Source organism: Alternaria triticimaculans, assembly GCF_023758025.1.
Source record: "Alternaria triticimaculans strain BMP 0046 chromosome Unknown scaffold_16, whole genome shotgun sequence".
Taxonomy (NCBI): Eukaryota; Fungi; Ascomycota; class Dothideomycetes; order Pleosporales; family Pleosporaceae; genus Alternaria; species Alternaria triticimaculans.
The window spans coordinates 158,928-173,755 of record NW_026055973.1 but is presented as its reverse complement, the minus strand read 5'-3'; the positions used below and the strand labels follow the sequence as shown (position 1 = coordinate 173,755).

Below are 14,828 nucleotides of genomic sequence, written 5' to 3'. Positions count from 1 at the left end.
GCTGGGTCAGGCGGATAAGTCACGATAAGAGAGCATAGTGGGAGTGTGTTGCATGTTGATGATGGTTGTGATTATATAGTATGTGGGTGTAACGACAGCGCTCAGCTTGTCGCACCCTAAACGCCAGGCTCAACCCTAAGGGAGCTCTTCCACCCGATGGTAATATAATAATACATCTCCAGGCCCTGTCCAGTGTTGCCTTGTTTCCAGCAAGATCAAGTGGTATAATGCGCCCGTAGTGACACCCCAAACGCCGTTCGCTATGCATGTAACCAAATTCGACTGATAGTACTATGACGACCGCCTCTTCGATACGCCGTTACCCTTGGACCGCTTGCGCATGCGCACAGGTCGGGTGACGCGGACGCAGCTGTCGCGCCTTTCGTGTGCTTTCCACACAGGCATGCTGGCGAGTGACTCGATGCCTGAGGCAGGGACATCGTAGTCCATGTCGACGCCCTCGTCGTCTCCAGAGTTGCCAGATGCGCATGTTGAGGTCGAAGATGTAGAGGATGTTCGCGAAGACGACTCGCTGACGGTGCACTGCTTCTCCTCCTCGATCATCTTGACCAGCTTGGAGAGATCGCGAGCATGCGATGAGCTGCACTGCATGCGCGAGCTCTGTTGGCGTTGCATCCTAAGAACGGAAGCTGCGATGCGCGAGTAGGTGGGTCGCGCCTGCTGTTCTTGCTTGGAGGAAGGCGCGCACTCATCGTCGCTTTCCGGTGTAAGAGGACCGGCAGGATAGCAGCGGACGGTCGTGTCGATGCGAAGGCTTTGCTGGTTGAGTTGCACGGCGAGGTCGCCCATAGTGCATGGTGGAGTGGGAGGGCGATTTGGCGCGTAATGCGGGTCCATCGCCTGTGACGTGGGCGAGACGTTCATAGCTGCCCGCTCAGCTTCGTAGGCGGAGTAGTCAGGTGACGGCGCCGGGTCGAAGGAGAAGTCGCGGAACATGGTGGCCATTGTGATGTTGTTGTGAGGACGAAATGGTCGGCCGGGGTAGGTATGTTATCAGCGTCGTGACAGAGAGCTAGAGACGCAAATGACGGCGGCGAAGGATGCTATAAGGCGCTGCCCATGGCGTTCCGCGGCTTGGGGGCGTGGGACTAAGGCGAGACTAGGACGCCGGGGCCAGGTTTACCATGCTTCTGGCTAGCAGCCACTGGGCACTTGCCGTTGGCGCTGCACTCCTCATTCCTCAACCGCTCCACTCGAGTAGGATTGCAATCCCGGCCTAGCTCCCAATGCTTCATCTCTATTCCCTGGCCATACTCCTCTCCTATCGCGCGCAACATGTCGATGCGGCCACTATGGCATTTGCTGCAAATTGACGGCGGCGGTCATACGCCCCCAAACTGCCGCACTTTCATCGTCACTCCCGGCTTACTACATGACGGCAGCAGTCAGGGCTGAGTGAGGGCAGCTGGACGCGAGGATCAAGGGCTGCCTTCTGGAAGCCTGCAAGGACTCCCTCACAGCCCAAAAGCCCGCGGCACCTCTCATTCGTCGATGCCGACAATGCGGAATCTGGAGAAGCGATCGGCGCCCATCGACTGGCTGCGGAGCTTTCTAGCAAAGCCAACGAGTGCGCAGTCTGCTGCGTCTAGTCCTCGATCCAGAAGGAGAGGCAGAAGCTCCTCAGAAGCCGGTTCAAGACGGTGGATCTCAACCATGTCCCGGAAACCGCCAGTGTCAAGCTGCAGTGCGAGCTATCCTTATTCCCACGCCCAGTGTCGCTAGAGCTGCTCACTATCGCCGCTGGCGCTCCCCATCACACGGATCGGCACTGCTTAGCAGCTGAAGCTGTAGGGAACTCCCGGCACATCACACATGACCCTTCAAAATCCCACGCACGCAACTCTGAAGTTTGAACACTGGGTCATCCACACGTTTGGTGAAACCACGCGCCGCGAGATGCCACGTCCCATCGTCCCCCCTAGCAACTCGCGGCGGCTTTTTCTCTTGTTCTCTCCTATCCAAACCTCCCTTTTCTTATTTCCTATATCCAATATTCCGAACCGTCGAGTCGACTACGCTAACAAGCCTTGGGTAGCATCCGCTCCGACGTTACATGTGAAGTTTTCTTTAATTTCGGTCCTTCGACCATGGATGGCTTTCGCCACCCTGTGGATCCGCCCCGGATGCTGACCGCGACCCCTGATAGTTCCATTGGGGATCAGGGTGCTCTCCCGTCAGACGTGGCTGACTTTGCATGAAGCCACAGTTTGAGGTACCCGAAGGTCTGGGGCGACACGTCTGTGATTCGTCAACGTTGGACTAACAACCCGACAGCGGAACTCGTTTTAGGCCTTCACCGGAATGAGCCTACCTGTTTGAGCTGTAACCTCCAATCTCCCTCTGCTCCTGAATCTTGGATCCACTCCGCCTTCCCCGTTAGCATCAGTCCCTGCGTCGCTCAATGCAGCGAATCATAGACACCGGATCTAGAGTTCTGTCTTACTATACTTCGCGACCTTTTTCGTTTCTATCGCGCTATCGCTATCGCACTATCACACTGAAGACGACGGCAAATCGCGCTGCCCGAGCTGAAGTCAACCCGACTCACTACTCACACTTACTGAGCTCGACATCGTCTTATCTAGTCAGGGTCGCAAATGAGCATGTCGATCTCGAACGCCTACTTCGCGAAACCACCAAACAGCTGTCTCGACCAGCTGCAGCGGCCTCAAACTACTTACGAATGACGGACGCCTGCTCAACTGCTGTCGCAATGAGGAACACAGTAATGTCCCCGAGGATCGACAGGAATCATTTTACAACTGCTATCTCCTCAAACCTCACTGCATCGAGTCGGCGTCACCGATGCACACGGTAGCTGGGGGCTGAATAATCTCATCACAACTGGCCTACAGGTACGGCTCTGGTGCCTTGTGAGGCCAAAGACGTGGGGTCTGTATACTTGCGGCATCGATTTGCTCAGACGCATGCGTAGAGGTGCATCACAGACGCGCCAATGGGGAATGTCATCGCATGTTCATCAGCTCTGTCGGACACCCCGCGACGGCTAGTCGGGTGGGGCTGAAGATACTACTCCTTTGGCTGGACGTACTCAGAATTCACACCGCACCGTCTGACCCCATCGCCAAGTCTCATTGCATACTATGCTCGCGCGTAATGTACGTCGGGCATGCCGACCGCACTCACCTTGCGTTCTGTCCACAGAGACTTGACGAAACCCAGTACTCAGCTCCTTCATCCCACCGACCCGCATATATAAAGGATCTGATTTGCTTTCGCTAACAGATACAGTCTTGCGTTGTCGCGGTCAAGCGACATCGTAATTAAGCGTCGTATCTCTGGGACTGCCTCTGGATGTCGGTATCCTGGGTATTCGTCAGGGCTGTATGTACTGATGCATGGGGCTGCTCCTTTAACGGTGTCCTTAGTATTCCATGTCGCTACATCACCGTCTCGAAGCGACGACATGACGGAGCGATAGTCCATGCGCTGTTTCCTGCTGTTCACTCTACGTGTGAGATGGTGGAGCCTTCACCTATCTAGCTTTAGCTATGAGCAACGAAGCACTATGCGCATATCCGGCCTCGTCTTCGAATGGACTCCTGCCTGACTATGCGAGGTCTTATCGATCGAAGCGGAGGACGGTATGCGCGTGTAGATTTGCGACCATCGTCTTTTTCACGCAAGCCCGATGATATTCTCTTTGGATGTAATGTAGTGGTACAAGTGATCATGCGCGCATCGTAGCGTATACAGTTGGGCACTCGCAAGATCCCAAATGGCAACTATAACACATTTTCGGTTCGACCATCCCGCAGAGATTTTGCTGACAATCAATTTGCTCCTGCTAGGCTTCAGTGGGCCACGATTTCGTTTGCAACTTGTGCAACCATCCTAGGATGCGAAAACTCATCAGGAAATCGGTACCAAAGTCAGCGATCCTTGGTTGTGAGGACTGACTCCCACCAAACCACACGCTATGATTGCGAATACTCAGCATGCACGAGGTACAAAGCCTGTGTATTTGGTATCGATGCAAAGCGACCAGATTTACCCGCGATGGGACCCATTCCACTTGAGCCCAAATACTGAAGAATAATACAAAATTGCAAAGAAAGGATGAAGACATTCTCCATTCTCGCATTCTTACATCTTAACATTATATTCTCACAAGAGCCAGAAGCCAAACACGATGCCTCCTTCCAAATTCAGCAAGATGTGGTTCAAGACACGATCTGGCAAACCCCCTGCGCCTGAAGAACCGATTGCTCCCGAGCCTCCTTGCACGTCTGGTTGCACGGAACCCACCCTACTAGTAGAACAGCACATTCGTTGGCTTCACAGCACACACTTTGGAAAACCCAATGAAGAGATGGCAGCCAGGGTACGTCGTCTCAATGACTTGATCAGCAACTGGAAGGAGCGTCTCAACGCGAAAGACCTGCGAAAGACTCTATCTGAAGAGGAGATGACAGGCCTCTTGAACGACTTATCGGAGACATTCTTCGACGCGGAACTTGTTCCTCCTCAACCCTCATTCCAAGTCCAGTTTGACTGGGTAGACGATCACGACAAAAACAAATGGAATATTCTTGGGGTGACAATACAAAAAAGCTACGGCTGCCTGATCGAACTAGATCCTAACGTCACCGAACCACTGAACCACTGTGTTTTTCCAAAAGTCTTTGACAAACGAAGGCAAGGTCGCCTTGGTACGCTCCTGCACGAGCTCTGCCACGCTTTCTTCTGCAGACATATCTGTGAAAACTGCCACAGCAGGGTCAGTCATGGCGCGGCCTGGCAGCAATTAGCCCTAGAGTTAGAGCATGTCAGCTCCAATTTGTTGGGGATACGCATGGAATTGGATCGATGCATCAGCCTCATTTACGATGAAGAGAAACTTGGCATAAAGTCAAGAGGGCGTTTGGATTGGGACGAGTTCAACCTCGCTGATACTGTTCTTGGACGCATAGCATTCAAGAAGCCTTACCTACTTCACCCTAAAACGGTCAAGATGTGTCGGGTGATTAGATCTCGTTCGGAGCCAGAATGACCGGCCTACCGGCGCGGAAGTACACCTCGATCTCAAGGCCGCTGCACAGCAGAACACAACATGCGTCATCGCCAGCCCCGCCCGCGCAACAACGATCGGTGCCACAACCTGGGAACGCAGCCGCCTGACGACAGCAACAACAATAAAAGAGACTCTGACACCACAAGACGACGCAGAAGAAACCGGATATAACCTTGAAGAAGCGTCATTCGGCTGACTCGAAGAAAGAGTTGACGCACGACCGGGTGTACGTGCGCAACGTTTCACAGAACAGGGGTCGGATAAGCGGAAGCGGAACCTAGAAAAGACCCTGATAACATAACGTCTGTCATGCATGCACACTCCACACTGCGCCACGTGGCGTGCGAGAAACGAACAGCCACACCTAGGGGAGGCGGAGGGGAGGAGGAGGGGAGGAGGTTGAAGTCTTGTGGACTTCGCGCTCGAACTTAAAGTCTTATTGCGAGGGACTTTGGGTGTGTACGTTGGTAGTTGGTGAAGGTCTCGCACACTATCCGCCTAAGACACGATTTACTGGAGTCTCCCCCCGGTCGAAAATGCACACTCCACAATGCGCCACGTGGCGTGCAAGAAATGAGCCACACCCCCCGTTCCAACATCGGACCGTTGTCTTTGTGCAACTTCCGTCAACCCAGGGCAGGATTTCCGAGATGCCCGTTCTCATTCACGAAACGCGCGTACCGGCGATAAGCTGCGGCCCCAAACATAGCCTCGACACACCTGTACTCGCAGAACAAGTGTCCGTTATGTCTTGGATTCCGATTCCCCAAACCTGCCTGGCATCGTATCGGCATCACCTGCCACAACGAACCCTCGTCCCGATCCTCAGACGACCCTAACCGTCTGTGCGCAGCATGCCTCGCAATCGCGACAGATAGCACCCCTGCTGTGCATCCGAATCCTTCAATCTTACTACCCTTACCGCCTCACTGTTCGGTTAGGGCACCATGTCCCCAAAACGGCTGTCACGTCTTTCCCATGGGCCGAATCTCGGATTTGGGTTACTCTTTTCTTTTCCTTCAATCATGTCGAATTTATAGCCCTGTACATTAGCTCATTAATATTACGTCTACCCCATGGGGAATCCGCCAGTTCTGGAAACGCACGATGCAAGTAATCTTGCAAAGAAGACGAAGAAGTCGGAAAAGAAGAGAAGACGACTCCATCCCATCCGGCGCATCGCGAAGTTCATTCTTGGCGATGGGGAAAAACATCAGAGGAAACAGAACGACGCCCGACGTCTCGGCGACCAGCTAGAAGAAGGGAAAACGTGCCACGGCGCGTCAAGATGGCACAATCTGCTTCCATTCCTCGAACCGCTCTTCGCCCTGGACCCAAAACTGTCCTTCATCGAAGACCGCATCTTAGGCCGCAACCCAACGATATCCCACACCGATGACTACGCTCCCATATCGACCACGCCGCCGAAATCCCTCACCGAACTCCAAGCCCACGTCCAAGAAGCAGACCTTCCGTGTACGTGCGACGAATGCGCGCCGAAGCTATACAAAATCTCCACCTTGGCCTCCCACGGCGCCCTCCGCGACCGTCGCAACAAACACACCTCGAAGAACCACCACCGCAAAACCCCCTCCTTCTCCTCCGAAAAGGTGCCTAAACCCACCAGCCCAGCGCCTTCATTAACACTCCGTTTCCACGGAACCTACGAATCCATGTCTTTAGTCCGCCACCACATATCCTGGCTCGACGCAACATACCTGCACCCATCCGCGCGCCCCACGCCCTCCGTCCTCCACCTGCGCAGTCTACTCTCCTATTGGTACCCACATCTCACATCTTCCGACCTACGCTCCACGCTCTCAGCACGCCAAGTAACAACGCTCTTCGCACACCTAAACCGCGTATTCTTCGCCGGAAACGTCCCCACGCACAACGACGTGCTAAGCGCCGGATTCAGCTACCTAGACTCGCGCCAGCGCGATTGTTTCGGAAAGAGTTTCTACAACCCTGTTGTGGGAACGCAGGTTCTCCTCCACCCTATGCTGTATCGTGGATACAGGCCGTTGGATACACCGACACAGACGCAGCAGGCGAGGATGAAATCCAGACTGGGTACGCTCCTGCATGAAATGATTCATGCGTTTCTGAAGGCGTATACGTGTCGGAGTTGTCCTATGTGGGCGGCTTGTATAGGCGAGAGGGGGCATGGGAGGGCGTGGCAGGTGTTGGCGAGGAAGGTGGAACAGGTTGCGGGGGTTGTGGTGGGTGGGAATGTGGATTTGGGGAGGTGGCAGAGTGCGTTGAGTGAGTGTGAGGGGGGTGGACTGCCGAGTGTGCATGATTTGGAGGTTTGGGGGATGGGCGGTAGTGGTGGTAGTGGGGAGAAGGGGTGTTGTTGATAGAGATGTGGATGGGTAGATAGTCTTGCATTGGGTTGGCGCAGCATTTACGAAACGGAGTTTTAGACGGCTGGTATGGCTTTTGTAATGATATCCTTCTACGTTCAGGTCGCAACATCCATTGAGTTCTAAAGCATGCAAGTATGTCTGTCTAATCTCCGAATCATGTATACTACGCATCACTCCGATCCTGCAAGTTCCAAATTAGAAGCAAGGGAAAAGACTCGGCGGTCAAGACAGAACAGTAATATTTATATGTCTAACCAGATGCCAAATATATACCCAGGCAGTCATGCAGAAACGTAGCTGCTCGGCATCAAAACCCAGAGGTCGCCTGTATAACCAGAAAAGATCCCAATACCTCCCACCATGAGCCCTATCATTTGGTATCTTGAATATATATAATCACAACCGTGTGCGAATGCATTAAGTAGCGCGAGCAAAAAATGTGTACACAACAAGGAAAAAAACAATATCAACGAGAAAAGAAGAAACAACAGCATGCGGAAAGAAGATGTACAAGAACGAAGTGTAACAAACAGTATCAGGGTCGAGGACAAGGAACGAAACGGACAAAAAGTAATACACAAATCCAGAAAGCGAAAACGCGAAGACGAGGAAAACAAAAACAGCTCTTACGCGTCCTTGTGAAACAGACTCCTCAGCCCTGCACTCCACTTCCTCACATGTCCATGTCCCTTGTGTCCATGTCCATGCCCCTCCCCGTCGACACCCACCCCAGCACTAGTCGTCGGTCTATAACTCAATCTATGCCTGATGCTATGACTCGTCTTTGGTCGTTCAGGCGTCGAAGGCGCAGTCTTGTTGTTCTCTGGAGTCATGGGAGCAGTGGGAGCGATGTAAGTGCTATGTCGCGAGTTGGCGTTGACGGTGGAGCGAGGCGAGAAGGAGGAGATTGCGTGGGAGGTCTTAGGGCGGTCGGGTGTTTGGGGTGCGCTGCCGATGCGCGGGGAGGGTGTGTTGCGGGATGGGTCGGGTGAAGCGGTGAGGGGGTTGGGTGTCATGGGACGGGATTTCTTGCGGAGGAGGTTTTGGGGACGTTTACTGGGGAGTCGTTAGCTATTGGTCTTTATCGCCTGGTGATGGTAGGGTATGCTTACGTTTTGGTCTCTTTCTCCAAACGATGGAGTTGCGCATCTGTGTCCCGTAAAGTCTTCTTGAGGTTGTGGCGCGATTTCTTCATGCCCTTGAGTTGGACAGCTGCGTCGTCGCGTTGCATGCGTATCTTTTCTATCCGCAGGCCCCAGGATTCGGGGTCACCCTCGTGAGAGACGGTGCTTGCGCTAGTCTGTGGTCTCTCATATTGCACACTCATATGCCCGATCGAGCTCCTTGTGTGAGATGAGATGGGGCTCGAGGGGGCGGTGTCGTAAGGACCGTCCTGAATAGTGATGTGACGGGGTGACGAGGTGCGATTGAGTTCGCTCGATTCCTTAGTTTCGTTCGGCTCGTTCCACTCCTCGAGAGCTTCCAGATGTCTAATCTTATCTTGCAATGTCGCGATCAAGGTCTCGAAAGCTCGCTTGTCGTCTCGCAAAGCCTTCACTTCCTGCTCGAGCGCAGTAAATGATGCAGCATATTCATCTTGATGATGTCGCATCTCTTCAATCTCAGTCATCTTCCTCTCCAGTTCGGCCTCTAGACGAACAGCGTTGTCGTGATTGCCGTCTAGCTCTCGGTGCTGTTGCTGCTGCTCTTCAAACTTCCGCTTGAGACCGTCATATGCGGAGTTCATTGATCTAATCCTGCTATCAGTCGAAGATCCAAGCTCTTCAATGTACTTTTCCTTCTTTGATAGCTCTTCGACCAGCTTGCCTTTGTCTTTCTTAAGCGCACCTAGCTCTCGCGTCTGGTCGCCGATCTGGTGATGCAGGTCCGAGTTCTCGTTGATGAGGATCTCAAGCTCGTTGTTTCTTTCCGAAAGCCTGCGCTTGTACCTTTGCTTGGATTCCTTGGCGGCCTCTAGCTTAGCTTGCGACTCTTCTACGAATTCGTGGTAGCGCCTCTCGGTATCCTCAACGGCGGAGTGAGCATCGGCCATGTCCGCTTCCACACGCTCAAGGAAGGCTTCCAGCTTTGCGTTCTTCTCACGTGTGGTCTCGAGCTCTTCCTCTGCTGCAGTAATGCGGGCGAATAGTTCTTTCTCAGAAGCGCCAAGCGTGGCATTCGACTCGCGAATAGATCCGAGTTCTTCGTTGGCCGTAATGAGGTCGTTGAGCATTTCCAGGCTTTCCGACTCAGCAATGTCCAGCCGCATCTGAGCAGCACGAAGTTCGGCCTCAAGCGCACCATTGCGATCTGACGCGGATCGAGAAGACTCCTCATGCTTTGTGTGAACTGATCTGAGTTCATCCAGCTCTTTGCTGCTAGTCCACAGCTTAGAGACCAAGTCAGTGCTGTCTGATTCCAGTTCGGCTATGCGTGAGCGCAAATTCGTTGTCTCGTCCTGAAGAGAACCGACTTGCTGTTCAGCGCTACCTGCCTTGCTCTCCAGCTCGGTCTTTGTGTGTTGAAGAGCATTCAACTCTTCGTTCGTTCTGGTAAGCTCCGCAGAGATGGAGGCGTTCTGCGATTCAACCTCGTTCAGCCGAGTCCGAGTCGAAGAGAGACTTTCTTCCGTGCTTGCTGAGATAGCCAACGCTTCATCCAACTTCTTTTCGACATCATCCTTCAATTGTCGGAGGCCGTCGAGCTCCTTCTCTACATCGGCTAACTTGGACGTTAGTTCGGTATTTTGTGCGTCCGACTCTTCCATCCTGGAACGAGTCGTAGTAAGATCCTTCTCCGATTGCGCGTTGGTGGTGGTGGTGCTATCAAGTCGACTCTTGATCTCCTCGTTATCCTTTCGCGCAATATCAAGCTCCTTCTCCAAGCTAGCGTTGGCAACCTGCGTCTCTTCGAGCCGCTTCTCAGTGACGGCTTTAGCTCGGCACATAGCTTCGAGCTCCTCTTCGCTGGAAGCTAGTCGCGCCTCAAGATGCGGGATCTGGGATTGCACCTCCTTCAATTGAGATCGAGTAAGCAGCAGATCCTCATCGAGCTTTTCGTGGGAGGCATTGTGGGCCAGCAGGTGTTCCTCGAGTTGCTGTTTCGATCGATGGAGTTCCGCGATCTCATCTTGCAATTCGGAGAGTTGCGTGCGTACGTCCTGAGCCTCAGAATCTGCCTTGATCAAGCGATCCTTCGCTGCGCTGAGCTGAGTCTCTAGGTCCTTGTTGGAGCCGATCACAACGTTGAGCTCCTGTTGCAACCCCTTTCTAGCTGCTTCCACCTCTTCGAGTTGCCCACGAACATCCACGAGGCCCTCGCTAGAGGCTTCGCCGTCGAGCTGTGCTGCTGATAACGCTTCTTCCGCCTTAGTCAAGCGACCCTTCGCTGCATTAAGCTGGGTCTCGAGATCTGTGTTCGAGCGAGTCGCGTCGCTCAGCTCCTGTTGCACACTATTCCTAGCAGCTTCAACTTGCTCAAGCTTCTCACGAAGGTCCGCCAAGTCTTTGGTAGACGTCTCGCCATCCAGCTGTGCAATCGACAATGCTCTTTCGGCGTTTGTTCTTGCCTCGGTGTTGGTTTTAAGCGCAGCCTCCAGTTCCGAGATACGAACCTTGAGCGAGCCACTCTCGTTTGTCGTAGCGGAGAGTCGCGCATCGAGGTCAATCTTGGCCTGAGAGCTAGAACCAAGGTCACTCTCAAGCTTGGTGATCTTGGTCTGCAAGTTGTTGCGGTCGCCTTCTGTCCATGTGAGTCTCGACTGGATATGATCGACCTGACTCTCAAGGTCTGCCTTCGATTGAAGTGCCTGTCCGAGCTCGTTCTCGACAGCATCCTTGGATGTCTGCGCGCGATCCAGCTCTTGACGTAACGACGCCTCCAGCTTCTCTGATGAGTCAAGCACAGTTCGGAGGCTGACCATGGATGCCTCCAGTTCGCGAAGGTGCTCGGCGTTCTTCTGGACCTCTTGCGCATGCTGCTCATCGGCAGTTTGCTTCGACTCTTGTACTTGTTGCAGCTCCTGCTCCAGGTTCGACACGCGCCCTTCTGAGACCTGATGCTTCTTTTCAAGTTTCGACTTGACAGACTGCAGGTCGGAAAGCTCGGCATCTCTCATGCGTACATCCTCACGTAGTCTGAACAACAGCTGTCGGGAGTCTTTGAGATCGGCTTCCAGTGCGGCCTTCTCGTCACGAAGTTTCTCTAGCTGGGCCTGACTGTTGGCATCGACCGTCTCCAAAGATTGGTTGCGCTGTTGAGCTTGTTGTAGGTTCTCCTCGATGGCGTCGTAAGAGCTGCGTAGAGTTTCCAGCTCCGCTTGAAGGTGGGTCTTCGATTCGACCTCCCGTTCGAGACTCTCTTGGGCAGTGTGCAACTCCTTCTGGGTGTTGGCTTTCTCGGTCCGGGTAGTCTCAAGCTCTGTAGACAGCACTCGGCTCGCATCGCTCGCAACCTCTAGCTTGGTCTTGAGCTGCTCCAGCTCCTCTTCCAAAGCTGTCAGGGCGTCTCCAGTATTCTTGCTTGACGAATGCGACTCTTGTAGTTGCTCACGCAGCGTAGAGATGACACTTCCGCCAATCTCAATCTTCCGCAATTGTTCAGCCGCATCTTTCTCGTAACCGGTGATCTTTTGCTCTAGACGTGAGACGTGCTCCTGTCCGCGGTCAAGTCGCTTTTGTAGATCCTGGCATGTACTCTCCTTTTCGGCGAGACGATCCTGTAGCGACGATTCGTAGCGGTCAGCCGTTTCGACCTTGTTTCGTAACGAGTGAAGAGTTTCCTCCAGAGCGGCTGTGCGGATCTCGAGCTCCCTAATCTCGGCGTTTCGTTCGCCCAGACAATTGTTTAGATCAACCTTCTCTTTCTGCAGCGCTTCGATCGTATGATGCATGGTGCCATTCTTCTGCTCCCACTCTGCAATCTCGTCACATTTGACTTTTAACTCCTGCTTGAGTGTCTCCTCAGACTCAGATGTGACAACCAGCTGCGCCTTAGTCGACTCCAGCGTTTCCTGTACTGTAGACCTCGACCGTTCTAGAGCAGCAATCCGAGACTGATGGCTGTGAATCTCCTGTTCCAGCCCCTCTCGTGTGGCTTCGAGAAGCTTTCCATCTTCTTTGGTAGCTGTACATTCACGTTGTAGTTGCTCTATGCGGCTTCGACAAGCAGCAAGAGCTTGATCTGACTCGCGTTTCGCTCGTATAAGACGGCTGTCGGAGGTGCGTATCTCGGAAGGGCTTGACAGTCGAGGAGTCAGCTCGAGATCTAGATCATGCCATGGCGATGGCGACGGTCGTGTTGGAGTTCTCGGCGCGAGGGTGGGACTGTCAAGGACACTTGATTGCGTCGGTGGGGACGGAGGTGGTGAGATGAAGAGACCTCTGGGTTTGTGTTGAGGTTCAGACTTGGGAGTGGAATCTGTACGATCTATCAGCAGAGGTAAAATCTCGACGCGGTAAACTTACACTGAAGTGTCAGCATGGAGGCCCGCTCCAGTGCCTCAAGAATCTCCTTGTTCCTGCCTTCTTCCACCCGCAGCGCCCTCTTCAACTCCTCTACTCTCTTCTGTGCATCCTTGCCCTCCACGTAATGACTTTTCCGGCTCTTGGCCAGATTCCTTGCAGTAGTTGCAATCTGCTTCTCCTTGACCGATATGTTCACGGCCATGCGAAAAGCAAGACGCCGCAGTGATGTCACCGACCGCTTCGCTTCAGCCCCTGCGACCTGGTGAGCCTTGAGTTCAGCGCGGAGCGTATTACGTTGGGTTTTGATGTAGGAAAGATGCGCCCAGTTTGATATGACAGTAGGCGCGTCCTCGCCCTTGGGTGGGGCCTCTGCGCTGTCTCTGCCATCGTGCTCAGGTCGCGTAGACTTTGAAGAAGAGGGACCCCAGTGTTCTAGCATGAAGCTGTCTGTCATGGACGATACGGAACGCGACAAACTGGAGAGTGGGGTCGCAGACGGCCGAGAGTGTGGAGATAGATGAGACTTGTTCTCCTTGGGGAAGTCGCCAGCGCACTTTTGCATATCGATGAAGCTTGCTGGCAGGATGTTCTCCAGGCCAGAATGTATGCGCTCGCTAGCACTTGGACGGTCCAGGTCCTTAGCCTTAGAGGGCGCCATGGTAGGCGGTGGGTTATGCGACCATGAGGTGACGAGAACGCGACTTGCGCCAGAGGATGATCAAAACTCTGTATGCAATGTGGCTGGGGAACTGCTGCAACCGCCTGGATTGCGTTGGCGCTGACGGACTGGCACGGAACGGGCTAAAGGAGTGATTTGTGGTGGGCCACTGTCACAGGCGAGATGCGGGCTGCAAGGAAAACAGGGGTATGATAAGGATGTGAGGGGCGTAGGATGCGACTACAGCCTCTATGAATTGAATAGACGTCGTGTGTAGTCTGAGGTTGGGCTGACATGAGACACGCGCCTCAGGCCGAGAAGATGGGACGTCACACCAAGGTGAATTATGACGATGGAGCAACTCGGGTTGTCAGTGGAAGGCATACCATGGTTCTTGCGCTTTTCTGGTCGCAAACGTTGGCGCATTCCAACAACATGGGTCTACCCAGTCGGGCGTCGATGTGGAGCGAGACTCACCAAATCGACTGAACACTGCAAAGACTCACTATACTCTTCAGACTCATCACACTCCTAGAGATGACTTCCACCACCTCCCCTCCGCCTCCCCTCCGCCTCCCCCACCCACCCATAACACACGCGCCTCAGGCCGAAAGGACAGGATGCGCGACAGCCGTCGCACCAAGATGAATTATGACGATGGAGCGACTCCGGCTGTCAGTGGATGGCATACCATGGTTCTTGCGATATTTTCCGGTCGCTCAGCGTTGGCGCAGTCTCGTAGCATGGGTCTTCCCAGGCCGGCGTCGATGGTGGACCGAGAGTGGGGAGATATGCCCCTCCGGAACGTCTCTTCCATGACCTCGGGTTGCCCATGACTGCGCCGCCCAGTCACGATGATTGCGCGGGCAGGTGCGACCAGGTGACAAGCACGACAAGTAACATGCAAACGCGTGGCGTGATATGAGTCCACGGGTAGGACGTGTCAGCAAGCTGTTTGCCAATGGCGGATATCGAGATTGAGATTTGACAGTGATATGCACTAGGCTGCTTGCGGCCATGAGGTCATTTTGCATGTCCCCGCTACGCGCTACGATCTCCCCAGGATGTTTGAAGCGAGCCCACGATCTGGTTCATCGTGTTGGCCTGTAATTTGGCCAATATTTGTTAATACAAAACAACATCTACAACATGTCGCGATAGTATGAGAGCTGTAGTAGGAATCTCGACCGATATGAGATGGGTAGGAGCGTTGCAAGGGCGCACTACATGTGATCAATAAACCTACAGTAACAATTGTAAACCCACGAAGGGTCTAGATT

At 53.6% G+C, this 14,828-nt stretch overlaps 3 protein-coding genes across 3 annotated transcripts; 1 reads left to right on the top strand and 2 right to left on the bottom strand.

Annotated features, from left to right (window-relative positions):
- Window positions 1–291: 291 nt before the first annotated feature.
- Window positions 292–966, bottom strand: J4E78_008639 (uncharacterized protein; the record flags this gene model as incomplete). Its single annotated transcript, XM_049369239.1, has 1 exon — window positions 292–966. One exon carries the CDS (start codon window positions 964–966, stop codon window positions 292–294), a length of 675 nt encoding a protein of 224 aa, XP_049218940.1.
- A 5,197-nt stretch (window positions 967–6,163) lies between these two features.
- On the top strand, window positions 6,164–7,145 carry J4E78_008638 (uncharacterized protein; the record flags this gene model as incomplete). The annotated part of the gene is given in 3 exon segments (XM_049369238.1): window positions 6,164–6,169; window positions 6,184–7,029; window positions 7,077–7,145. 3 exon segments carry the CDS (start codon window positions 6,164–6,166, stop codon window positions 7,143–7,145), a joined length of 921 nt encoding a protein of 306 aa, XP_049218939.1.
- A 906-nt stretch (window positions 7,146–8,051) lies between these two features.
- Window positions 8,052–13,548, bottom strand: J4E78_008637 (uncharacterized protein; the record flags this gene model as incomplete). Its single annotated transcript, XM_049369237.1, has 4 exons — window positions 8,052–8,083; window positions 8,204–8,481; window positions 8,538–12,843; window positions 12,891–13,548. The coding sequence occupies 4 exons, from the start codon at window positions 13,546–13,548 to the stop codon at window positions 8,052–8,054; spliced, it is 5,274 nt and encodes a 1,757-aa protein (XP_049218938.1).
- Between the last annotated feature and the right edge of the window lie 1,280 nt (window positions 13,549–14,828).